Source organism: Aptenodytes patagonicus, unplaced genomic scaffold, assembly GCF_965638725.1.
Source record: "Aptenodytes patagonicus unplaced genomic scaffold, bAptPat1.pri.cur scaffold_82, whole genome shotgun sequence".
Lineage (NCBI taxonomy): Eukaryota > Metazoa > Chordata > Aves > Sphenisciformes > Spheniscidae > Aptenodytes > Aptenodytes patagonicus.
The window spans coordinates 66027-92569 of NW_027472030.1; the positions used below are offsets into that span (position 1 = coordinate 66027).

Genomic DNA, 26543 nt, shown 5'->3' on the forward strand with positions numbered 1-26543 from the left:
TGTTCAAACCAGCATGGTCCTATTGCTCTGTCTTCTGAATGTGGTCATGATCTTGTTGAAGGTTAAAAAATTATTTAAGAATACCATCCAGAGATCAATCCCGTTGACGGGCACTGCAGCTACTCCAACCCCGGTGACAGGCACTGTGGCTACTCAAAACCCTGTGACAGGCACTGCGGCTAATCCAACCCCAGCAACAGGCACTGCAGCTGAACCAGAGAACCAACCCATGCCGGTATCAGTCACTTCTATACACAAGAAAGAATACACAAAAAAATCAACTCTTTTAGTAAGGGATGAAGATGAACCAGGGCCATCATGAGAACAGGAGGAGGAAGAGGCAGAACCCATAAATGAGATGGTAACCACCCAATCCCTGTCCCTGAGTGAACTGCGAGATATGCAAAAAGATTTCAGTCGTCGTCCAGGTGAGCATATTGTCACCTGGCTGCTCTGTTGCTGGGATAATGGGGCCAGTAGCCTGGAATTAGAGGGTAGGGAAGCCAAGCAGCTGGGATCCCTTTCCAGGGAAGGGGGCATTGACAAAGTGATTGGAAAAGGGGCACAAGCCCTCAGCCTCTGGAGGCGACTCCTGTCAGGGGTGAAGGAAAGGTATCTCTTCAAGGAAGATGTTGTATGTCACCTAGGCAAGTGGACCACCATAGAGAGAGGTATCCAGCACCTGAGGGAATTAGCCATGCTGCAGGTGATTTATGATGACCTGAACAATGAGCAGTTATCCAAAGATCCAGATGAAGTCAAGTGCACACGACCCATGTGGTGGAAGTTTGTATGGAGCGCACCAGCATCATATGCTAACTCATTGACAGTGATGACCTGGAAAGATGAAGAGGAAGAAACAGTGGATGAATTGGCTGGCCAGCTCCAGCAATACAAAGAAAGTCTCTTCCTCCCTCATTGTGGCTGTGGAGAAACTGTCCCAGGAGGTCCAGCAACTCAAAGAGGATAGGTCCTACTCCCCACCTGTATGGACCAGTATCTCAGCCATTAGGAGTAAGTGTCCCTCTGCTAAAGAGAGAGGATATAGTGGATATACACCACGGGCCACCCTGTGGTTTTACCTACGTGACCACAGAAAGGACATGAGGAAGTGGGATGGAAAATCTACCTTGACCCTAGAGGCAAGGGCACGTGAGTTGCAGGGAAAAACAATCACAAAAGGGGGTTCTTCCAGGAAAATTGCTGCTCCAGTTTCCAGTGAGCAGTTCCCCAGACAGAGCAGAAGGGCTGATTTTACTGCCGATCTTAATAAGAGGACTTTTGATTTGCATTTACAAGAAGTAAGTAATGGATACTTTGACGAGGACTAGAGGGGCCCTGCCTCCAGCCAGGTGGAGGAAAGGGACAACTGGGTTTACTGGACTGTGTGGATTCGGTGGCCTGGCACATCAGACCCACAGGAGTATAAGGCTCTAGTAGACACCGGTGCACAGTGTACCCTACTGCCGTCATGCTATAAAGGGGCAGAACCCATCTGTATTTCTGGAGTGACGGGGGGATCCCAACAGCTAACTCTGTTGGAGGCCGAACTGAGCCTAACTGGGAATGAGTGGCAGAAGCACGCCGTTGTGACTGGCCCAGATGCTCCGTGCATCCTTGGCATAGACTACCTCAGGAGAGGGTATTTCAAAGACCCAAAAGGGTACTGGTGGGCTTTTGGTATAGCTGCCTTGGAGACAGAAGAAATTAAACAGCTGTCCACCCTGCCTGGTCTCTTGGAAGACCCTTCTATTTCGGGGTTGCTGAAGGTCAAAGAACAACAGGTGCCAATTGCTACCACAATGGTGCACCAGCGGCAATATCGCTCCAACTGAGACTCCTTGATTCCCATCCATAAGCTGATTCGTCGACTGGAGAGCCAAGGAGCGATCAGCAAGACTCGTTCACCCTTTAAGAGTCCCATATGGCCAGTGTGGAAGTCTAATGGAGAGTGGAGACTAACAGTAGACTATTGTGGCCTGAATGAAGTCACGCTGCTGCTGAGTGCTGCCGTGCCGGACATGCTAGAACTTCAATACAAACTGGAGTCAAAGGCAGCCAAGTGGTATGCCACAACTGATATTGCTAATGCATTTTTCTCAATCCCTTTGGCAGCAGAGTGCAGGCCACAGTTTGCTTTCACTTGGAGGGGCCTCCAGTACACCTGGAACCGACTGCCCCAGGGGTGGAAACACAGACCTATCATTTGCCATGGACTGATCCAGACTGCACTGGAGCAGGGTGAGGCTCCAGAACACCTGCAATACATTGATGACATTGTCGTATGGGGCAACACAGCAGAAGAAGTTTTTGAGAATGGGAAGAAAATAGTCCAAATCCTTTTGAAAGCCAGTTTTGCCATAAAACAAAGTAAGGTCAAGGGACCTGCACAGGAGATCCAGTTTTTAGGAATAAAATGGCAAGATGGACGTCGTCAGATCCCAATGGATGTGATCAACAAAATAACAGCCATGTCTCCACCAACTAGCAAAAAGGAAACACAAGCTTTCTTAGGCATTGTGGGTTTTTGGAGAATGCATATTCCAAATTACAGTCTGATTGTAAACCCTCTCTATCAAGTGACCCAGAAGAAGAACGATTTCAAATGGGGTCCTGAGCAACAACAAGCCTTTGAACAAATTAAACAGGAGATAGTTCATGCAGTAGCCCTGGGGCCAGTCCGGGCAGGACAAGATGTAAAAAATGTGCTCTACACCGCAGCCGGGGAGAACGGCCCTACCTGGAGCCTCTGGCAGAAAGCACCAGGGGAGACTCGAGGTTGACCCCTAGGGTTTTGGAGTCGTGGATACAGAGGATCCGAGGCCTGCTATACTCCAGCTCAAAAAGAGATATTAGTAGCATATGAAGGGGTTCGAGCTGCTTCAGAAGTGATCGGCACTGAAGCACAGCTCCTCCTGGCACCCCAACTGCCGGTGCTAGGCTGGATGTTCAGAGGGAAGATCCCCTGTACACGTCATGCAACTGATGTTACGTGGAATAAGTGGGTTGCACTGATCACACAACGGGCTCGAATAGGAAACCCCAGTTGCCCAGGAATTTTGGAAGTGATCATGGACTGGTCAGAAGGCAAAGATTTTGGCATATTGACAGAAGAGGAGGTGACGTGTGCTGAAGAGGCCCCAGTGTATAATGAACTACCAGAAAATGAGAAGCAATATGCCCTGTTCACTGATGGGTCCTGTCATATTGTAGGAAAGCATCAGAGGTGGAGGGCTGCTGTGTGGAGTCCTATACTACAAGTGGCAGAAACTGCTGAAGGAGAAGGTGAATCGAGTCAGTTTGCAGAGGTGAAAGCCATCCAGCTGGCTTTAGACATTGCTGACCGAGAAAAGTGGCCAGTACTTTATCTCTACACTGATTCATGGATGGTGGCAAATGCCCTGTGGGGGTGGTTGCAGCAATGGAAGCAGAGCAACTGGCAGTGCAGAGGCAAACCCATCTGGGCTGCTGCATTGTGGCAAGATATTGCTGCTCAGGTAGAAAATCTGGTTGTAAAAGTCTGTCACGTAGATGTTCACATACACAAGAGTCTGGCCACTGAATCAAAACAATCAGCAGGTGGATCAGGCTGCTAAGATTGAAGTGGCTCAGGTGGATCTGGACTGGCAACATAAGGGTGAATTATTTCTAGCTCGGTGGGCCCGTGACACCTCAGGCCATCAAGGAAGAGACACAACAGAGAGATGGGTTTGTGATCAAGGGGTGGACTTGACCATGGACACTATTGCGCAGGTTATCCATGAATGTGAAACATGTGCTGCGATCAAGCAAGCCAAGCGGTTAAAGCCTCTCCGGTATGGAGGACGATGGCTAAAATATGTATATGGGGAGGCCTGGCAGATTGATTATATCACACTCCCACAAATCCGCCAAGACAAGTGCCCTGTGCTTACAACCAGCAACGGACGGCTGGAAACATATCCCGTGCCCCATGCCACTGCCCGGAACACTATCCTGGGCCTGCAGAAGCAGGTTCTATGGTGATATGGCACCGCAGAAAGAATTGAGTCAGACAACGGGACTCATTTCCGAAACAACCTCATAGACACCTGGGCCAAAGAGCACGGCATTGAGTGGGTGTATCACATCCCCTGTCATGCACCAGCCTCCGGGAAAATCGAACGATACAATGGACTGTTAAAGACTACACTGAGAGCAATGGGTGGCGAGACATTCAAACATTGGGATACACATTTAGCAAAGGCCACCTGGTTAGTCAACACTCGGGGATCTGCCAATCGAGCTGGCCCTGCCCAGTCAAAACTTTTACGTATGGTAGAAGGGGATAAAGTCCCTGTAGTGCACATAAAAAATATGTTGGGGAAGATGGTCTGGGTTTTTCCTGCCTCGGGCAAAGGCAAACCCATCCGTGGGATTGCTTTTGCTCAAGGACCTGGGTGCACTTGGTGGATAATGCGGGAGGATGGGGAAGTCCGATGTGTACCTCAAGGGGATTTGATTTTGGGTGAGAATAGCCAATGAATTAAATTGTATTATGTTAATTACTATGTAATACTGTAAATCATCACTTCTGTGGTGGCTATATGCCTTATCAATGGTATTACAGTAAGAATCACCCAGCTTAATGAAGAATGAACTTTGATGAAACTGAGCAAAGTGCAGCGATGATAGAACCGGACAAATGCAGCAGTGATGGGACCAAAACTGGCTTCAGCATGCAAAAAATCCAACACCACACACCATCTCTCCCGCCCTGAAGGACTGTTATGACAGATGGAGCCCAAAGTCATGGACTAAATGAACTCAACGGACATTTTATAGGGATGGCCCATAGACTAAGGGAATGATATCTGTGTGTATATATCAAAATACAGGAAAAGTGGTGGTGATTAATTGGGATGTATTGGAAAGTGTGGGGATCTGGGCATGACATAGATGGTATAGAATAAGTGGTGGATACTGTCCTGGTTTCAGCTGGGATAGAGTTAATTTTCTTTCTAGTAGCTGGTACAGTGCTGTGTTTTGGATTTAGTATGAGAATAATGTTGATAACACACCGATGTTTCAGTTGTTCCTAAGTAGTGCTTACACTAAGACAAGGACTTTTCAGCCTCTTATGCCCTACCAGCGAACAGCTGGGAGGGGGCACAGCCAGGACAGCTGACCCAAACTGGCCGAAGGGATATTCCATACCGTATGATGTCATGTTCAGTATATAAACTGGGAGGGGTTAGCCGGGGGAGGGGTGACTGCTGCTCGGGAACTGGCTGGGCATCGGTCGGCGGGTGGTGAGCAATTGCATTGTGCGTCACTTATTGTGTATATGCTTTTATCATTTTACTTTTTTTTTTCCAATTCTCTCCCCCATCCCACTGCAGGGGCGGGGGGGGGAGTGAGCGAACGGCTGTGTAGTATTTAGCTGCCTGCCAGGTTAAACCACAACACAGGTTTACCAGAGAAAAGTACTTGAATATGTGAAGAGGAGTATAGAGCTTTATCAGGAGAGAAGTAAGGACATTTGCCAAAAGAGTTATGAAGCAGGGGACTGGAAACTATAGGAAGACTATGACTGATGGCTCAGTAATATTTAAAAACCCAGCCAGGATGAATTCAGTGAGAATGACTTTAGGTACCACCAAAACCTCTCTTCAGAACTGTCATCTACAAAGACACAAAGTATATTGAGATAAAAATAGGCTAAAAGCTATTGGCTTTAGACTTGATCATCTACAGCTGTCATTTGAATGGTGTGTATCCAGTTTAATGTACACCAGAGTTAGTCATTGTAAGTTTTGTTCATAACTTGCAGAGATATAGACAACATCGCAAAATCCAAAACTTGATGCATTTTATTTACAAGAAGAATCTGTATTTGGCTAGAAAAACTGGATCCCTGAACTGTCCATTTTCTGCACTGACAGTAAAGTGAGCCTAAATTGAGTTGCTCAGATAATGATATATGACATCACGTTAGGTGGAGACTAATCTAATTCCTGTTTCTTCTGAATTACTTATCTTTACACAGCAGTAATGTCTGTTCTTTGGCCAAGTAAGGCAGAGTGTTATGAGTTCATACAGAAGTCCATAGCTTGCCATATATCGCCACATCTGTACTGCTTATCACTTGGAGCAATCCCTGCCTCAGTACTGTCCCAAAGCCTTTCATGCCTGTGCACTCAGAGGACCTGTTATCAATCTGTGCATGCCATGAACAGCACCTGTCTTTTCTGCAGGCTCTAAATGACCACGATATTTCTCATTTTGGGTCTTAACATAGGACACTGTCCATATTTTCATTTTGAGTGATGCTTCTCAAATCCCTCGGCACAGAACTGCTCTGCCATTTTCTTATGGGTGACTACGGACTGTCTGTCAGTGATAAATATTCCTCTGTCCAGCTTTGATATTCTGGATGTGTGTTCTGTGAGAAGAAGTGTGGCATGAAAGCACAAAGCTTTGAGGTATAATACCAGAAGACTAAACCAAAATGGGAAAGACAGGGTGTGGTCCTACACTTGCTAATGAAAAGGGATGACAAGAATTATGATACCTCTAAAATATATTTGAATCTTATTTGGGAATGGGCCAGAAGAGATCCTTGAAGAGATTTGTCATTCATATGCTGTTAAAACAAGGGGTGCATGCTGCAGTAAAAGAAGGAAACATGCACATATTGCCTACTGTACTTGATCTTAGCAGTGAGACTGCAACCTAAAATAGATATCTGAGATAGATTAAATGAGCGGTGCCTCAGATGTGCCTCTTTTCGCCCCTTGCAGTAATGGTAGCATAGAAAGTTATCTCACATATAAGAAAATGAACTCCATCTCAGTTGAAGACCTGATTATCAGAGGGACCAGAGGAGTCCTAGTCAGCTGCCAGAGAGACTATAGGGTCTGGGGGTCTCTAGAGATGAGACCTGTGTGCGTGTGTCTGTGCACGCATGCACATGTGTATGTGCATCTGTGTGAGTGTAGTGGTCTCAGGGGGAGATAGTGTTGGGTAAGAGAGACTTTAAATGCACTAAAGGAAAAAAATCATCTCCCATTTCCCTCTTCTGTCTATCCACCTACATATTTGGATATTTTATTATTCAAAATCCAATGAAGTAATATTCAAGAATTCTTCTAATTTAGAAATTCTAATTCTTCTAATTTAGGAATTAAGATTTTTCTTTCTGTTTAGTTAAATCTTAACTAGATGAAGGAAAGCTTTTTGAAACAGGTTAAAGCTGACAATAAAGATAAAAGATAAATATAGGATGATGGAGAATCTTCTTGATTTATTTGGTCACATAGTAGTAGTATCACAGGATCTACATGCAAATGAAAATTTCAGAGAAAACCATGGTTGAACAGGTGCTCATGCACCAAGTTTCTTCTTCTAGCTAGGATTCCCATGATGCAAGCTTTCTTTTTCTGATACATAGGATATCCACCCTTGCAGCATGCTTAATAGGAGATGAAGACTACTGAACAACATCAGCCACTTGTCCTGAATGTCACTCCACCACAACCATGTCGTCTCAGTTATGTTTTTGTAAAACTGTGGTAAACCCATGGATGATTGCCACACCACAGTTGCAAAGATGCTGAAAGGGGATAAATCACTAATAGCTGCTTTGTTTGGCACACTAGGCAATATACACACAATTACAGAAAGTCAAGGTCAGGCAAAAAGTCTTTTAATAAAAAGCAAAGAGAGGATGTCTAGAAAAAAAGGGAAGCTATGTCACCTCTTTCTACTGCTGGGGTATGGTAGTTCTTTCAGATGGGATGCATGTGCTCCTATTTAGACATCCAGGCTATGGACACCATATTTCTATATGAACTATATAGGGACATTAAGATACAGGTACATTAAGTAGCTATCTATCTCAGCTGTTATTTGCATTGTAGGCACCAAAGATTAGGAGAATAAAGTCCATCATTTAGACAAGAGATAAGCAATAAAAGAATCCACAATGTGAAGTTTATCTCAGATGATTTTGGGAGGGAGAGATGCTTGTAATATTAATGATCACTGCCTTTAATTGATCTCTTCATTTCAACCCGAATATCCAAGATATGATGATTTATTTTACTTGGTCTCAGCATTACTTAGTAGACAGTTTGCATTTCCGGTATCACTAAACCCATTTCTCTAGTGTCACGGAGGCCAGAGGTACACAGCAGTCTTCAAAACAGAATGGCTAATGAAAGGAATTATAAGGCGCAACACTGGGAATATAAGAAACTAGCTAATAGCCTATTATTATTTTTTTCTTCTGTCATGGAATAAGCTTGTTAGCTCCTGGCTCAAAATATTCAGAGTTTCATACACAAGAGATAATTGTCCCAGAGGCAGCCAGGAAATATTTAGGCTTCAAAACTAAGGCTAAGAATTTAGAGTTAGGAATATGAAAAGAGATGAGCTGCAAAGGAAGAGGTTTTTAATAGACTTCCCCAGTACATGACCAGGACGAACACAGAGAAGTGTCTCTTTTCCTGGGGTGAACTGTATTGCATGTTTTTAAATACGTTTGACTTAAAGATGCAGAGATTGAGAGCGAGGACGAAAAAGACAAGAGATGTAGATCAGAGATGAGAGAAAGAACTTCAAGAAAGCTTTATGTTGTATTTTTTGAAACATTGACGTTTTTTCTGTCTAACAGTTCTGTTAATACAAGGGGTAGTCAAGAGGAAAGAACCATATCGTTTTAACTTGTATACCATGAATCAGTCTCCCTAGTTATCTGTGTATCTGTCAATGTATCTGTCTATCTATCCACTCAGTTTTAACTTGTTCCTCATTTTCATGTTAGATATAGGTCAGTTCACTGTTATTTTGATCTTTTCTATGGGTTTGAGAGTATACATGCATGGGCATTAGTTTATTATTATTTCATTACAGTATTTTCTACTAATGAACTCATTCAATACATTTTAGTACCTTTTCCCAGGGAGAGGATACAAGGATTGCAAACAGGTAATGACATCTTAAGAAAAGAAGCAACATTTTTTCTTTGGTGAGTACATAAATCCCAAACCAAGTAATTCAGTGAATGTATGTTTTTTTTTTTCAAGTACCATGAGTTAGTGTTCATGTCCATGTTCATCATCTAGGCTTTTTGTATAGCCAAAGAAAACAACTTGACCATTTCAGGAGTGACTCAGAATATGTGTCAGAGATAAGCAGAATGAATTTGTAATTAAATGTGCTAGTCTCCACTAATTATCTTGTCTGCTATCTGCTACAACTAAGCTCTGGGCTCTTTTAAAATTCACAGCGAAAGATAGAAACTTTCATAGTACTATGATTTTTGTTAAATTCCTATATAAATGTGAAGATAATAAAAATGTAAGAATAACACTGTTAAATTCACTATAAGACTAGCGAATAACGCTACAAAATTTCTCCCAATGGGTCTAAAATGGCAGTCTGCAATGACTAGTGTCATCAATGCTGTAGAAGCCTAAAAGGGTAAAAGACATTCCACCTTTAATATCAAATTGCACTCTAATGACTCAACTCTCTCTCAGCCTATCTTCTTATCTATTTTTCCATTTTAGCTTTCAAAATTAGAATAATTGAGCAAAATATAGTTTTAATTTGTCATTTACAAAAAAATAAATTGAGTTCTTGAATAACTGCTGGATTTTTTTCCCTCCACAAAAACTAGTTTGTATTCATTTAAATGCATCATACAGTTTTTAGAAGTGATCATAAAATCTTCTCCATTGTGGAATTTTTTTAATGTCACTTTCTTTTAAATGTCAGGGAGTCTCTCTTCTGTAAATGGAGAGGAGAAAAATGTTATTAAAAAGTGTACTTATTTCTCATATCTTAAGTATCATTGTCGTGGTTTAACCTCAGCCGGCAACTAAGCACCACACAGCCGCTCGCTCACTCCCCCCCGGTGGGATGGGGGAGAGAATCGGAAGGGTAAAAGTGAGAAAACTCATGGGTTGAGATAAAGGCAGTTTAATAGGTAAAGCAAAAGCCACACACGCAAGCAAAGCAAAACAAGGAATTCATTCACTACTTCCCATGGGCAGGCAGGTGTTCAGCCATCTCCAGGAAAGCAGGGCTCCATCACGCATAACGGTTACTTGGGAAGACAAACACCATCACTCCAAACGTCCCCCCCTTCCTTCTTCTTCCCCCAGCTTTATATACTGAGCATGACGTCACATGGTATGGAATATCCCTTTGGCCAGTTTGGGTCAGCTGTCCTGGCTGTGCCCCCTCCCAGCTTCTTGTGCACCTCCAGCCTTCTCAGTCAGTAGAGCATGGGAAGCTGAAAAGTCCTTGACTAGTGTAAACACTACCTAGCAACAACTAAAACATTGGTGTGTTATCAACATTGTTCTCACCCTAAATCCAAAACAAAGCACTGTACCAGCTACTAGGAAGGAAATTAACTCTATCCCTGCTGAAACCAGGACAATCATCTTCTAGAGATTCCTTTACTTTTTTCTTCTGATGAAGAAACAGGAGGATCTAAGCAACTAGCTTTGATTTTTCTGAATAGCTTTTAGATAAATCAAACAGGGAGACAATATCCCACTGGTTGTCACCTAAGAACTTGTTGATAACAAAAATTTTCTGAGAAGTAATGAGTTTCCCATTTCCAGACTCAAGTGCCTAAATAAAAGAAACCAAGATGTTGGTAATGATTTAAACTAAAAAAATTCATTGCTCTGTTGTAGGACATCATGTGACACTGTGAAGGTCTTTGAGCGTCTCATAGTGTCATGATAGCTCTGGGATCAAACTCACACTCGCATCTAATCTCCCTGAGTGCCAGAAAACACGGCTTGATTCTGCCTGAACCAGCTGGCTCTTTAGAGAGGCAAACCAAAGCAAAGGATGGGGGTGGAAGATGTGGGAACTGGCTCATGGTGTAGATCTGCTTCTTGAGATGCTGAAGGTGCAAACTGGATGGAGATATTTGGTTCTGAGAACTTGAGTTTGAACTCTACAAACTACCAAAGGGAAGGTGAATATGGCCCATCTCAATCCTTGGCCAAGATAGCTTTCTAGACTGCTTTCTGAGTTGGAAACACCTATATAGTTGAGATGCATTGTGTGTTTGTGCGTCTTGTGACATGTCTCCTCTGTTATGTGACTAACAACATAACAATGAGAAAAATATTATATTTTGGACTACTGATTTTCCTGCTTAATCCCCACTGATGTATTGGAGAGTGTAATAGGAAACTTTGTTTAGCAAAATACAAGTGTATGTGTATAGGAAATATTCCTTGGAAGTTCTCTGATTTAAAATACAATTATCTGTTATGTGGTCAACCTCCTGGCAGTAAACATCAGAATGTGTAATTCCCAAAAATTCCACTTACCCCTGGCTTGGAGTGGAGACCTTAAACATGTCCACATCTATACGTGTGGAACACTGAGCCTGTGGGGGTATTCTGCAGCCCCGCCTTTGGATATATCAGATTTCGGCCCTGAGTCAAACAAGAAACACATAGAATAGATTTCCTAAAAACTGGGGCAACCTTGCACTGAGTGTCTAGTTCAGCATTAAGGTCATGAGTGTGGAGGAACAGACTGGTCCAGCCAGAATTGCTGTCATCCTCCCATGTTTGGTGGTGGGCACTTCTGGGATTTAAGCCTGTTTGTCAGGAAGACAACGTATCTTAGACAAGTCAGAGGATTGTAAAGACTTCTTCTTTCCCAGACCTCCCCCTTGTGTGGAGTTTGAAAGGCATTTGTAAGAGGACATGAAGGAGGAGGAGGAAATGCCTGTTGGGCTCAGCGGGGAGGACAGCTCACATCCAACCCTGCCTCCATACCTTTGTTGGAAACCCTGCTTCTCAGCTAGAACTGAAATTGACTTCACCCCACCACCTGCTCCTGACATTGAATACTGGTTGTTTATTTGCCTGTCTCTGTTACCTGGGAGTCAGCTAGTGCCACTTTAGTATGTCCTGATTCCACTTGCTGACATGATGGTTTTTTTCCTCCTCTTACAGGTAACATACTGTGAATGGAAAACCAAACAAGTGCAAGTGAGTTTGTTCTCTTGGGACTTACAAGTGACCCACACCTTCAAAGCCTCCTCTTCTTTGTTTTTTCAGTTATTTATTTAATCACTCTGTTTGGAAATATGGTGATCATGATTGTGATAAGTACTGATCCGCACCTTCACTCCCCTATGTACTTCTTCCTTTTTCACTTAGCCCTCACAGACATCTGTTATGCTACCACCATTATTCCTTATATGCTGGTGAAGTTCCTACTGAAGCAGAGAACCATTGACTTCAGTGCCTGTATTATCCAGATGTCCTTAATCCTTCTCTCAGCTGGTAGTGAAATTTTCATGCTCTCAGTAATGGCATATGACCGATACATTGCCATCTGTAAACCACTACAATACCAAGAGGTTATGAACAAATCTGTCTGTAGCCAGCTGGTGGGGGGTGCATGGGCAATGGGGGTCTTACACTCCATTATAAACACACTGCCGATGCTAAATGTGCAATTCTGCAAGCACACAGAAATTAAGCATTTCAGCTGTGAGTTGCCCCCTCTCTTAACCGCAGCCTGCGGCAGGACCTTCCTCAATAAACTTGTTCTTCTGTCTTCTGCTGTGATCTTTGGGTCAAGCTCCTTTCTGCTCACTCTCATCTCCTATATCTATATCATCTCTACTGTCCTGAAGATACAGTCTGCAACGGGGAGACAGAAAGCTTTCTCCACTTGCAGCTCCCACCTCATCATAGTGGTTTTGTTATACACAACTGCTTTGTTCCAGTACACAAAACCCAGTTCAGTCTCATCATTCATTCTAGATCAACTGTTTTCCATCCAATACAGCATTTTAACCCCCATGCTAAATCCCATCATCTACAGCCTGAAAAATAATGATGTGAAAACAGCTTTGGGCAGAATGTTAGGGAAAATTCAAGTTTCACAATCAGTGTAACTACCTCTAAGCTGTACTTTTCAAATAAATGCAATTTAAAATATGGAGCTATGAAAAAGCAACCTGTCCTGTATGTTAAGGGATGTTAAGAGTGGCTGTCACCTGCCACAGCTTTGGACCCAAGACCTCCTCCTGTCTGGCTGCTGGAGCCCCATCTTGTGCCCTGGGCACCTGGGGTCTCTGTCCAGGCTGAGGGTCATGGCTGCCGCGCTCCCATCTGCATGTTCAACCAGTAGCAAAGCTGAGCACGTGTCCCAAAGGACACTGACACGGCCAGTCACACAGACTGCCACAGACACAACTCTGCCTTCAGCAGCACCTACATACTGGACCCACACAACACACAAGCACATGTCCCCTCCTCCTCTGGGGCTGGCAGAGACTAGGGCAGGCGCACACACAACATTCTCCAAGTTCACAAGGACATGCACAGGTCCCCTGAGCATCAGCACGGCCTGTCTGCTGTCCGGTGCCCCTGCCCTGGCCCTCTCACCTGCCCCATGGGTTCCCTACTCAATGACTGGTCTAGCTTGATGCTTGCTGCAAGCATGCAACACTCACACACTCATCCCAGAGGCACTCCACACTCACAGGTGCTCCTGGGTACCAGCATGAGCCCTCTGCCCACCTGATACTCCTGCAAGGACCCAGGTCCTTCTACTCACTGGCTGGTCCAGCTTGAAGTTTGCTGGTGAATACACATGCACACCCCACGCACACACGTTTTGGGGAAGACACAGACACTCGCCCCTCAACAGCTAGCACCAGGCACATGGGCTGTGATCCATGGTCCTGCTCCAGCCGCCAACATGGAATCCCTCACTCTCCTCCCGCACCCCAGTTGCCTGCAGTAACTGTTTTTTGGGACACACACTGTTCCTGGCCCAGTGGCCAGTAGCCCCTACTCACACCAGTAACTGACACCACAGGCCAGGGGCACCCATGCCCCTGGTCTGATGCCAGTAGCTGGCAACCTAGTCCACTCATGCTGGTTTCCCCAGTAGGTGGCACATAGTCCTTGCAGCACTCACACACAGGACAGAGGGTGAGATTATGCAGACAGATAGTTAAGAACAGTTCTAATAAGAAAATAGGACAGACCGCAGTGATCAGGCAGAGGGCTTGGTCACAGAAGTGTACTGATCTGTTCCATTCTACATGCAACTGCCTTATTTACACCCATTTTTGTCTATTCTTCCTTTGTTCCTCCTCAGTTCCCTTCCCCTGCACATTCCCTCATCAGTTTGCACAGTTCCACTAACCACCTCCAACATCCTGGACCCTCAGGTTTGAATCTTTATTGGTTGCAAATTCCATGTTCGCCTGTAATTTCTTGATAGCCCATCAATTAGTGTGACTGACAAGGTTTCTTTTGTGTCTTTGTCCCCATTACGTTTACCTGTCAGGTTTGTTTCTCTGTATAATTTATTTTCCTTAGTATCACATTTGACAATATCCTTCATTAGATAATCTCGCTGAATGTAACATTCCCACATACCCTTAACAGTTAGCATGACTGACCACGTTCATTCTCATCACTGCCTCCTTTATAGTTTGTGGTCTGGTTTGTGTCTCTGTATGTTCTTGTTTGTTGCTTCCTCCTTTTCTTATTATCCATTTTTGCATTGAAAATGTCCTTGACCAGATACCCTTAAAGGAGCAGATACCCCCATTCCACGTATGTGTCTGTAGGAACAGGCAATATCACTTGCTTTTGACTTCATGTTTTTATTCCCATGCTGTTTTTACTGCATTCCTACTCTTTTGCTACTGGGGTCTTTCCAGGGGGCAACAACTAAGTTGGCAGATGAAATCTGGGCCAGCTCAGTGCTTACATCAGCTGCTCTATTAGGCTTATTCTAGGTCCAGCCACACCATGTAGGGACAGCCCCTGTTCCAGCCACTGCATTCCCTTCACAGCCACGGCAGGCATCTGCTTGCTGAAGTCAGGACTCCTGCTTTCCTGGAGCTGTGTCCACTGAAACTACCAGAATTTGGTCTCTTCAGAAATGATCTCTTTTCACCTCCTCGCTGTCCTGTTGTGCCCCTCTTCTTGTATATGGTCTAACTGCTTTTGTAACCTGGTGCTGGCACTGCAGTGCCTCCGTGGGCATTCCCATAACTACAAGCATGTCCTAGCAATGAGTGCTTCTCTGCTAAAGAAAGCCTGGCCTCTTCTTGCCTTCCTATTACAGCATCTCTGCAGCAACAGGTTTTCAGCGTAGTGCCTGAAAGCTCAGCTTTTCTTACAATGCTGCTGGCAAGAACACACTTCAAAGCATTGCACCTAAAGGACCTGCAGCTTTCCTTGTGTTCTCCATGAGCTCAGGGTGACAAGCAGAGAGTCCCAGCATTCCCTGGGAATGGAGGATGGAGACTGATTCATACCATCGTCAATTAAACACCTTAGGCTGGATCTAGCAGCACATCTGATTGCCTCTCATGCCATTGGAAATGTCTCATGATTCCTCAGAGCACTTTTCATGGCCACAGACACCTAAAAATGAGGGATAATAGCCTGTGGCTCTATCTGGCTAGGTCAACTTCCCTCCCTGACCATCATGTCCAGTGTGGAGTCACCCCATGGCCCCAGAGAACTGCAACTCTGGACTTGGTCAGGGGGCCAGAGCTGGACTGCAACCCCATTCGCTCTGCTGAGCAGCATTGCCAACTTTTGGGGTCCTGCACAGAAGAACATGGCTTCACTTTTACCTGGGAAAAGACTCTCTGCGGAGCAGGGGTGTCACTAAAGAAGAGCAAGGGAGCACCAGTGTGTGAGAGAGCAATAAAATATTTTTTTAGTGCGCAGAGATGTGGCCCACCCCGCCAGGGTAGCAACTTCATGTTGCAGCGTACTTCCTGTTTGTAAAGTGGAAGGGGCAGCTGGTCCTGCCAGATAATCACAGGACAGTCTGCAAACACATGGGGTATGATATTTTACAAAATGGCAGCCTCCAGGGGCAAAAAGAGGTGGATAAACAGATCACATGGCTGAGAACAAGGGCAACACTTTGGGGAAAAGTGGGAAACGTGACTGCCAGTAGGGGTGGGAAATCTGCCAGAAGTTGGGGACATGGCACCAGTCACTTCTTGTCTTGGATAAAAGTTGTTCCTATATTATTGGTGATGTTGTGATGTCTCTGTGATACAGACTGCTTGATCAGGAAGAAGAAATAGTGGAGGCTTTCTTCAAGACACTGCAGGAGCAGTGGTGTCCCAGCCATGTCTGGCTGTTTGTGTGAGCTAGTAACTGTGTGTCTCTAATGGTGAGGGGATCCCCACCAGCTCACAGTCTGTGGGTGCTTTTGTGTCTCCAAGAACAAGATCACCATGGGGTAGTCAATGGTGGAGCAGGGAAGTCTCTGCCAGCTCTGGGTGTGTCAGGGCCTGTGTGACTCTAAGGGTGAGAGCAATTGGGGTGCACTGCTGGGGGACCAGGTGGGTCCCAGGGAGTCCTGGCTGTTTCTGTGTGGAAGTGCCTCTGTTTCTCTAAGAGTGAGACTACAAGGAATTTGATTATTTGGGACAAGGGGACTCTCCATCAACTCTGGGTGTGTGACTTTCCCCGCAAGCCTTTCTGTGGGTCTCACAGGCCACCAACTCAGAGGCGAGCAGCTCAGGTGCTGGCACGATCTGCAGTGGAGCGCTCTAGCGCGGTGCACGGGGGGGGTTCCCAAACCACGGGAACCTTGGGGGGAGCTGAGAGTGCCCCCCTGGCTGATGAGACTCGGGCAGGGCCAGGAGCAACAACAGCCAAGCCCCCACCTCCCACGTATAAAAGAAGCTCTTAGGGAGCACTAGCAACCAGGGTGAGCAAACAGGGAGTGGTGCGTCAGCAAGCGCATGGTGCGGCAGTTTGCACAACAGTTTGCGCGGAAGGGCATGCAGGAAGGGAGCTCTGCCAGCTTGACCAGGGAGCAATGGTATCCACCCAGCAGAAAACCATGGCCTCTCTAAGCTCTCAACCCACCACGACTGACGCAGCTTCCCAGACAGAGCTCCGGTGGGAACACGCTGCCACCCAGGTGTCAGGCTGCAGGGTGTGCCCTGCTCTTACACCAGTACCAGATGGCAGCAGTGAGCACACCCGTGGGAGGTGCGCCCAGGGAGAGGAACTCCTCTGCTTAGTGACAGAGCTCTGGGAGGAGATGAGTAGGTTGAGGAGTATCAGGGAGAGCGAGAGAGAGATAGACTAGTGGAATCGCACCCTACCTTCCCTGGGTAGAGGCCCAACAGGCAGACAGGATGCATGATATGGAGGATTCCCTATCCCCTCTCCACCTGGCTGAACGCAGAGACTTAAGGGATAGGGGGCAGTGGCAACAAGCTCCTGCCCGGCGCAGCAGGCGCGTCTCCTCTGTGACTCCCCCACCTTCCCAGGTGCCCTTGCATAATAGGTATGAGGCTCTGCAAGTGGAACCGAACAATAACAAGGACAATGGTTCATCTAGCTTGGAGGTGTCGCTGAGGTAAAGTCGGCTAACACCCTGCATCAAAACTGCTTCCATAAAGAAAAAAAGACGGGTCATTGTCATAGGAGACTCCCTTCGGAAGGGAACAGAAGGCCCAATATGCAGACCAGACCCACTTCTTAGGGAAGTCTGCTGCCTCCCTGGGGCCCAGGTTAAAGATGTGAAGAGAATATTTCCTACCCTGGTATGGCCCTCAGATTACAATCCATTATTGATTTTTCAGGTAGGCAGCGATTAAGTTGCAACAAGAAGTCTGAGGGCAATCAAGAGAGACTTCAGAGCCCTGGGACGACTGGTTAAAGGATCAGGAGCACAAGCAGTGTTCTCCTCTATCCTTCCAGTTGCAGGGAATGATGAGGGAAGAAACAGGAAGAGCCAGCAGATCAATTCCTGGCTCCAAGCCTGGTGTCACAGGCAGAATTTTGGGGTTTTTGATCATGGGTCAGTCTACACAACACCAGGCCTGCTGGTGACAGATGGGGTACACCTGTCTCAAAGGGGGAAAAGGATCTTTGCACAGGAGGGGGAAAGGGATAAAACCAGGCTTGCTAGAGATAGGCCTTGGGGTGGCATGCCAGTGTTTGAGGGAAAGTGTACTAGTGAGGACTTTCGGTCTTCCATCTCAGTGGAGGTAGGGGATGGAGATTCGTGTGGCAGCAAAGACACAAGGGTTATTGATGTGTTAGAAACCATGGAAGTGCCTGAGAACAGTCACATAGGAATTAGGGCTTCTCCCCAAAAAATGTGGCGGGATCAATAGCCCAAGTGAAGTGCATCTACACCAATGCACTCCCCGGAAGGAGGATCCAGGGAAATACGGGCCTGTCAGTCTGACCTCAGTGCCAGGGAAGGTTATGGAGCAGATCATCCTGAGTGCCATCACGTGGCACGTACAAGACAAAAAGGTGATCAGGCCCAGTCAGCATGGGTTTATGAAAGGTAGGTCCTGCTTGACTAACCTGATCTCCTTCTATGACAAGGTTACCTGCTTAGTGGATGAGGGAAAGGCTGTGAATGTTGTCTACCTAGACTTTAGTAAAACTGTTTCCCACAGCATTCTCCTGGAGAAAATGGCTGCTCATGGCTTGGACAGGCATACTTGTTCCTGGGTAAAAAACTGTCTGGATGGCCGGGCCCAAAGAATTGTGGTGAATGGAGTTAAATCCAGTTGGCAGCCGGTCACAAGTGGTGTTCCCCAGGGCTCAGTTTTGGGGCCAGTTCTGTTTAATAACCTTATCAATGATCTGGATGAGGGGTTTGAGTGCAGCCTCAGTAAGTTTGCAGATGATACCAAGTTGGGCAGGAGTGTTCATCTGCTTGAGGGTAGGAAGGCTCTGCAGAGGGACCTGGACAGGCTGGATCAATGGGCCAAGGCCAATTCTATGAGATTCAACAAGGCCAAGTGCCGGGTCCTGAACTTGGGTCACAACAACCCCATGCAGCGCTACAGGCTTGGGGAAGAGTGGCTGGAAAGCTGCCTGGCGGAAAAGGACCTGGGGGTGTTGGTCGACAGCCGGCTGAATATGAGCCAGCAGTGCGCCCAGGTGGCCAAGAAGGCCAATAGCATCCTGGCTTATATCAGAAACAGTGTGGCCAGCAGGACTAGGGAAGTGATCGTGCCCCTGTACTCGGCCCTGGTGAGGCCGCACCTCGAATACTGTGTTCAGTTTTGGGCCCCTCACTACAAGAAGGACATCGAGGTGCTGGAGCGTGTCCAGAGAAGGGCAACGAAGCTGGTGAAGGGTCTGGAGAACAAATCTTATGAGGAGCGGCTGAGGGAACTGGGGTTGTTCAGCCTGGAGAAAAGGAGGCTTAGGGAAGACCTTATCGTGCTCTACAACTACCTGAAAGGAGGTTGTAGCGAGGTGGGTGTCAGTCTCTTCTCCCAAGTAACAAGCAATAGGACAAGAGGAAATGGCCTCAAGTTGCACCAGGGGAGGTTTGGATTGGATATGAGGAAAAATTTCTTCACCGAAAGGATTGTCAGGCATTGGAACAGGGAAGTGCCCAGGAAAGTGGTTGAGTTGCCATCCTGGAGGTATTTAATAGACGTGTAGATGTGGTGCTTAGGGACATGGTTTAGTGGTGGACTTGGCAGTGTTAGGTTAACGGTTGGACTCGATGATCTTAAGGGTCTGTTCCAACCTAAATGATTCTATGATTATGTCATGAGTTAGGAGAGTCCTGATGATTGCCCTACCTCAGTCTGCTTTCTAGAGGGGCCTGACACAAAGTTTGAAGGAGTCAGTGTTAAGGGAAAAGGCAGGGCTTGCCAGAGTTTACTAAATTTCCAGCAGTTCAGAAGTTGCAGTCTCCTTTGAGAGCCAATTAAGCAATGCTCCCTCTTTGCAGTCCCTGGGGAAAGCCAAACTGTGGATGGGACCTCAAAGGAATCAGTGCTATCAACCCCCGGCTACTGTGCAGTCACTGAAGGTGCTGCGGGGAGAAGAGGGCAAGGATAGAGAAATGCCTGAGCCCTGTGTCCTGGTTTCACCTGGGATAGAGTTAATTTTCTTCCTAGTAGCTGGTACAGTGCTGTGTTTTGGATTTAGTATGAGAATAATGTTAATGTTAATAACACACCGATGTTTTAGTTGTTGCTAAGTAGCATTTGCACTAGTTAAGGACTTTTCAGCTTCTCATGCCCTGCCAGCGACAAGCTGGGAGAGGCCACAGCCAGGACAGCTGACCCAAACTGGCCAAAGGGATATTCCATACCATGTGACATCATGCTCAGTATATAAACTGAGGGGAGTTAGCTGTGGAAGTGACCACTGCTCGGGAACTGGCTGGGCATCGATCAGTGGGTGGTGAGCAATTGCATTGTACATCACTTATTTTGTATATTCTTTTATCATGATGGTTATTATTATTTTCCCTTCTTTTTCTGTCCTATTAAACTGTCTTTATCTCAACCCACAAATTTTACTTTTTTTTTTTTCCCCCAATTCTGTCCCCCATCCCACTGGGGGGGGGGGAGTGAGCAAACAGCTGTGTGGTGTTTGGCTGCCTGCTGGGTTAAACCACAACACCCTGTCTCAAGGGTTGCAGAGAGCCCGGGAAAGGGAAGGACATGGTTGGGAAGAGGCAGAGGGTGAGAGTCCGACCTTGGTCTTTGTACCTAGGCACCATCAGCGCAGAGGTCACCCCTTTGTGCTGAGGACTGCAGGTGGGTGCTGGATGTGCTGAGTCAGGGTACTGTTGATTTTGCTGCTGTGTGTTTGTGCACTGAAAGTTTGTAAGTGAAAGCTGAGTCTTATCCCTGTTCTTTGCTGCATGTGTCCCCACTGCAACTCCCTCTTTCCCCCAGACGCCCTGAGCCCCAGCACTGCTGGACAGGGGCTGGTGGTGCTGAGTTGCAGCTGGGCTTGGGTGTGTTGGAGCAAGCCGGGGACACTCACCCACCTTGGCTGGGATGAGGGAAGAGTCTGGGCAGGGTGTTTAGGACCAGATTTCCTGATCCCTACTCTTCTCCTCACACAGGGCTCTGTCCTTTCTCAGCCTTCTCCTTTTTGTCTTTCTCCTTCATTGTCCCTCAGGCCATCCAGTGGGAAGGGCTTCACTCGTCCTAGTCAGCTCTGCTAAAGCTGGTTGTCTTCATTACTTCCAGAAGCAAACCATCCCAGCTCAGGAGGTGGTTTTGACAATGTTTAGAGTAAAACGTATTTCAAGGAGCACCGCTCAGGTTTTTCTCAGGCATGGACTTTCTCTGGCCGTTAACTGAGGCACGTCCTGGGCATTGCCCATGACCCTGACCCTGCTCCTCTCCCGCCTCACCCTCAGCCACCCCTGGGACACCCCTCCCAGTGCCTGGCAGTGCTGAGCACGGATCCCCATGAGTACAGCTGGCCACGCTGAGGTCATGCTGCTCGGCTGGATGAGCAGGAGGGCGGCCCCAAAGCAGTCAGGAACCACCACTGAAGAGGGGAGGATGAGAAGTGAATGGTCCTCCCTACCCTTTTCCCTTCTTCCATTCAATCAATCTTGATTGATTCACAGTTACACTTTTTCTTTAATTTACTTTTTCCTTCTTTCTCACCTTCTCTTCTATTGTTTCACACACAATGTTGGTTCAAGTGTCCTCTGTCATTAGCTCATTGAAAAGCCCCTTCTTCATCTGGGCTGGAAACTCTTGACATGCTCTTTGTCAACACAAGAAATTGGCCTGCTCAGGGCAGGAATAATCTCCTCTGAAGGGCAGTGTTTCAGACAGCTGAGACCACTCACCCAGTGCTGTTCTCAGCTGTCTCCTAGTTGAAGAAAGCGTATTTGCCTTAATATTTTTACAGAAACAATGTGTTTCAAATCATGGCACTGGTTTTCCTTGAGACACTGTTTCCTTGCCAGAGAGCAAAGGATCTAAGTTCTCAGCAGCTTATTCTGATTATGTTGGGGAAACTACTGAGCACAAGAACGCAGGTCAAAATGTGAGCAAATGCGTATGATGTTTTTATTCCAGTGTGAGGAACAGGCAGTTCCATGGGGCAAGTCACTCCTGTGGTCAGAGGGAGTGCTCTTGGGACAAGCAGGTTTGCCCTCTTGTCCTGGTTCTCTTCTTCTGATGTGGAGGGAGGCAAAAATGAACTATGAACAAAGGCAAAATATATGACATTTCGGTTTGTTTTTTTAGCAGCAATGTCCCTCATGGCTTTTCTTCAACTTAATGCTGAACTACATGTGTTTTCTCACAGGCCTCCTTCCTGGCAAGTGGGAAAAGAAAGATAAACAAAACTGTATGAAAACACGTGAAGAGGACAATCAGACATCACCCATGGAGTTCCTGCTGCTGGGAATGGGGAATACGCCCACACTGCAGATTCCTCTCTTCCTCCTATCACTCATCATTTATTCAGTGATTGTGACTGGGAATATCCTCATAGTTGTGCTGGTGGTGTCAGAGCAGCATCTGCACACCCCCATGTACACTTTCCTGGGCACTCTGTCCTTTTTGGAGACCTGGTACAGCTCCACCATCCTGCCCCAGCTGCTTGCTAGCTTCCTAACTGGGGACAGGACTATCTCTGCTCACGGCTGTATGGCTCAGTTCTACTTCTTCAGCTCTTTTGTAGCTACTGAGTGTTACCTGCTGGAGGCCATGTCTTATGACCGGTACTTGGCTATATGCCAGCCCCTGCTCTATGCAAGCCTCATGACCTGGAAAATCTGTCTACAGCTGGTGGCTGTATCTTGGCTAGTGGGTATGCTGGTGTCTGCAACAGTCACAGCCTTTTTATCCCAGATTAATTTCTGTGGCCGTAAGACAATCGACCACTTCTTCTGTGACTTTACCCCTCTGCTGGAGCTTTCCTGCAGTGACACCAGTGTGGTCACACTTGTATCTTTCATCATGTCTTTCCTGAGCATTCTCTTCCCCTTCTTGTTCACGCTGGTCTCCTATGTGTGCATCACAGCTGCCATCCTGAGGATCTCATCCAACATAGGCAGGCAGAAGACCTTCTCCACCTGCTCCTCTCACCTCACTGTTGTCACTATTTTCTACGTCACCCTTCTCATTGCCTACCTGCTGCCCAGAACAGCTCCGCTGAGGCAGCTCAACAAAGTGTTCTCCTTTTTCTACACCGTTCTGATGCCCCTGGTCAATCCGTTCATCTATATCCTGAGAAACAAGGAGGTCAGCAAGGCCCTGAGGAAAGCACTCAGAAAAGCCATGGCCAGCACCTAGGGTGCACAGTAATGTTTCATCTGCAGGAATGCATCATTTGTTCTTTTGGTTTGTGTAAGTAGGTAGGACTTTGACAGGCATGTGGTATCCAATGCCCCAGACATTGCTTTAGGAGCATGCAATATTGAGTATGCTTGTGGGATTGGAAGGGCCAGGGGGAAGAGATTTCCTTTCAGAAGGGTGTAGGAGATATTTGGGTAAACTACGCTTCTTTCTTTAAAGTTAGCCACCTGCTTCTTTCTTTAAAGCCAGTTGGTGATTCCTTCTTTATGTACAGTGGAAATGTTCTCGGTTTTCTTTCTGTGAATGGAATAAAGGGATTGCTGATGAAACATGATCTCCATCCGTTGTAGAAGTCTGCATGCCAGCCAGTGACCCTGGTCACTGCTACGTTCAATGGAGAGGCCCATTTCAGCACAGCTGCCCACCCCCATGCAGTTACTTCTCATCATCTGAGATGCCCTCAGGTCTTCCAGAACTGGGTATGTGGCTGGCACATAGAGCAAGGGACTTAGGAAGGGATCTGCTGGGGTTTAACAGCAGCAGGTGACAATGGAGGGAGGAGGGAGACGTGGGAGCATCGGAAGGTTTGCCCTACAGCACTAGCACCTGCAGGCAGGGACTCCAAAGCCAGCCTGTCAGTTATGCAGCACAGTCCGAGGCTCATAATAACACAAACCAGATGCAGTGCCTTCACAACACCCTGTTCTGTCACCGATGTGTCCAGGGAACCTGTGGAATAAATATCAGGTGAAGAAGGCTCCTGGGTCAGCATTTAAAACAAAATTGTGACTCTCCCTCATTCATGCCCTTCCTTCCCCCATCCCCAGCTGTGCTTCTCTGGCTCCCACTTCAGCTCTGCTGGTATACCTTCACCTTGGTGTGGAAAGAGTGGGGCAACTCCATGTCTCACACTGCCTTCAGCCTTTGGCTGAGACAGCTTTCCTCCTCACCTCTCCTTCCTTGCTGGGAAGCCTCTACCCAGCTCTTCTCCAGAGCCAAGGGCTTAGGTGGGCTCAAGGTCTGTTCCTCTCAGATGTTAACTCCTTTTTCCAGGTTGTCATTAGAGATTTAGAGGGTTACAAGCTCAGCCTTGGTTGTTCACTGAGCAAGAAGGGCACTCTGTGGAGGCTTCAACAGTACTGAGTTCGTTTCCAGGTAAAATTCACAAAGAGAGGAGGAGAAAGCCCAAGCTCCACTTCCAAGAAGAGAGACGGAAGGTGTTGGGGATCATCTGGCCAAAGATTCCCCATAACAGGGGAATCCCTTCCCACCATTCTAGAGAAGAGATCCCCTTATAGATTTCCAACATTATTGGAGTAATGTAACCAAAGAGTAACCAAAGAAAGCCCTTTGCTCTCCATTCTCTGCCCTCCTGGATGGCCTGCCTGGTGGCCATGACTGGGGCCATGTTGATCATAGTGCTTGTGGGGATTGCTCAGAACAACACTACCCTGCGCTGCCCTGGAGAATGCCCATCCTGCCCAGCCAGTCCATGGTACTCATTGAGGTCCAGGGTGATGCAGCCAGGCTGCAGTAGGATGGCAGGGAAATCTGTTGCCCATTAAGAAGGGCACTGCAATTCAGGTGGGGTTTGACCTTGCTTCTTGAGGGAGGGATTTCTTCCTGAAGTGCTAGGAGCAGCAACATGGACAGCCACATCTGAAGGACTTACCCAGAATGTCTGTGATGCCTTTTGGGAGAGCAGAGCCTCCTATTTCTAATACGCTTCAGAAGAGAGGAGTCCAGTCCTCCTTTCTCCTCTCAAAGCATCAGGAGAGTTTAGGCCCCCCTTCTCTGGGAACCAAGCTGTCTATTCTATCCCACAATCCCCCTTAGGGAGCACAAGAGTCCAGACTGGCTGTGGTGTTACCACACCCAAAACCATAGGCACCACTGTAACCCAAAGGCAACCACCACGCAAAGGTTCAGTATCCCCCCCCTCAGCTGGGGTTAATGGTCTGCAGTGGGGACACAGGCTTGGCGTCCACAGACAGACTTTCCTTCCCAGATCTCTCTCTTCTTCCACCCCTCCACCTTTCCCCTTCCTTGTGTGCCTCATCCTCAATCACGAGCACAGCCCTGGAATTGCTGGGTCTCCAAGAATAAGAGGCAGGGAAAGGGAGGAGTTGGAGTTGTGCTTTGTGCAAAGGAGTGGCTCAAGTGCACAACACTTTGCCCTGGAGCAGGTGCTGATTCAATCAAGAGGTAAGGATCAGAGCGCAGACCCATGTGGGTGACCTGACAGAGGACATCTTTTGTAGACCATCTGATGAAGGTTAGGAAGAGGATGAAGTCTTTAGACAGCAAGTGGAAGTAACATAATTTAAGGCTCTAGTACCCACTGGCGACTTCAGAGACCATGGACCTCTGCTAGAAGGGTACAGCTGAGGGGAAGGAGGAAGATAATCCCTGACCTGACTAGGGGAGATGCTCTACTGGATTAGTTTTCAACAAAAAGACAAGACAGGACTGGCTGAAGAAGTGAAAGTGAATGGCAGCTTTGACTACAGTGTGAATGATGGAGTTGAACAATCTGAGAGAATTAAGAAAGATGAATTGTAACAGTCCACCCTGGACTTAAGAAGACCAGTTTTGGACTTGTCCAGAGATCTTCTTTCCAGGCTGTCCTTGGAGATTCTGCTGCAGGGAAAAGAATGCCCCAAGCAGCTGCCTAATCATCAAGGACAACCCCCTCAAAGCAGAAGTGCAGGCCATTGCAATGGGCAGGAAGTCGAGCAAGAGTTGTGCTAGGCAGCCTGGGTGAACAGGGAACTCCTCATGGAGCACAAAACAGAAGAATGCAGAAGGTGGCAGCAAGGACTGCTTGGAGAAATAGAGACACATGGCCTGAACGTGCTGGGATGAGCGAGGAAGGCCAAAGTTCTCATGTGAAGTATGAGTTCAGCCATTTAAAGTTACTCCCTGCCTTCTCCCCCAAAACAAACAAAAAACCAATCAATCAATCAAAACCAATCAAGAAGATCAGGAAGTGACTTGGACTGACAACCTCTTATCGTGGGAAGGAAAAGAAGTATGTACATATACACTTAAGACCCTTTGCTCTAGTAGGGATGGGAAAAACAGCTCAGAGGCAGGGAAATGATAGACACACTCAAATGAGAAATAAAGGTTTGAAACCATGGAACGTGCCACAGGCTGGACTGCCCATCCTCATTAAAAGGCCGTATCTCTGTGTGTGAGCTGGTCTCACTTCAGTTAGCCATCCAATCCATAAACACACATATACATACACATCTTTTAACCAAATCTTCTGTTAGATAACTGACGGAAACATTTAACTTACAGGGTATCTATTTTTCATTTATTCACTTACCTACATGCCAAAGCTCTGTGAATCAGATGAGATGGATCAGTCTCTCTGCAGGGTGAATCCTGGCTTCCTACTGTCGGAGTTTCCCTTTGTTCAATGTCGACAGCGGAGCGGGAGTGCGATTCCGGAGTAATGACAGAT

The 26543-nt window shown here is 46.8% G+C and overlaps 2 protein-coding genes across 2 annotated transcripts; both read left to right on the forward strand.

Moving 5' to 3' along the window:
- The first annotated feature begins 11974 nt into the window (after positions 1 to 11974).
- On the forward strand, positions 11975 to 16155 carry LOC143173462 (olfactory receptor 5V1-like). The gene is made up of 3 exons (XM_076363726.1): positions 11975 to 12347; positions 12531 to 12741; positions 16065 to 16155. Exons 1-3 carry the CDS (start codon positions 11975 to 11977, stop codon positions 16153 to 16155), a joined length of 675 nt encoding a protein of 224 aa, XP_076219841.1.
- Positions 16156 to 22120: 5965 nt separating this feature from the next.
- LOC143173463 (olfactory receptor 6B2-like) lies at positions 22121 to 23068 on the forward strand. The gene has a single exon (XM_076363728.1). It carries the CDS (start codon positions 22121 to 22123, stop codon positions 23066 to 23068), a length of 948 nt encoding a protein of 315 aa, XP_076219843.1.
- The last annotated feature ends 3475 nt before the right edge of the window (positions 23069 to 26543 follow it).

Coding starts and splice junctions, on each gene's coding strand:
- LOC143173462 (XM_076363726.1), top strand. CDS start 11,975: ATGGAAAACCAAACAAGTGCAAGTGAGTTTGTTCTCTTGGGACTTACA. Junction 12,348..12,530: donor TGACCGATACATTGCCATCT/GTAAACCACTAC, acceptor TCTTAACCGCAG/CCTGCGGCAGGACCTTCCTC. Junction 12,742..16,064: donor TACACAACTGCTTTGTTCCA/GTACACAAAACC, acceptor TCTGTGATACAG/ACTGCTTGATCAGGAAGAAG.
- LOC143173463 (XM_076363728.1), top strand. CDS start 22,121: ATGAAAACACGTGAAGAGGACAATCAGACATCACCCATGGAGTTCCTG.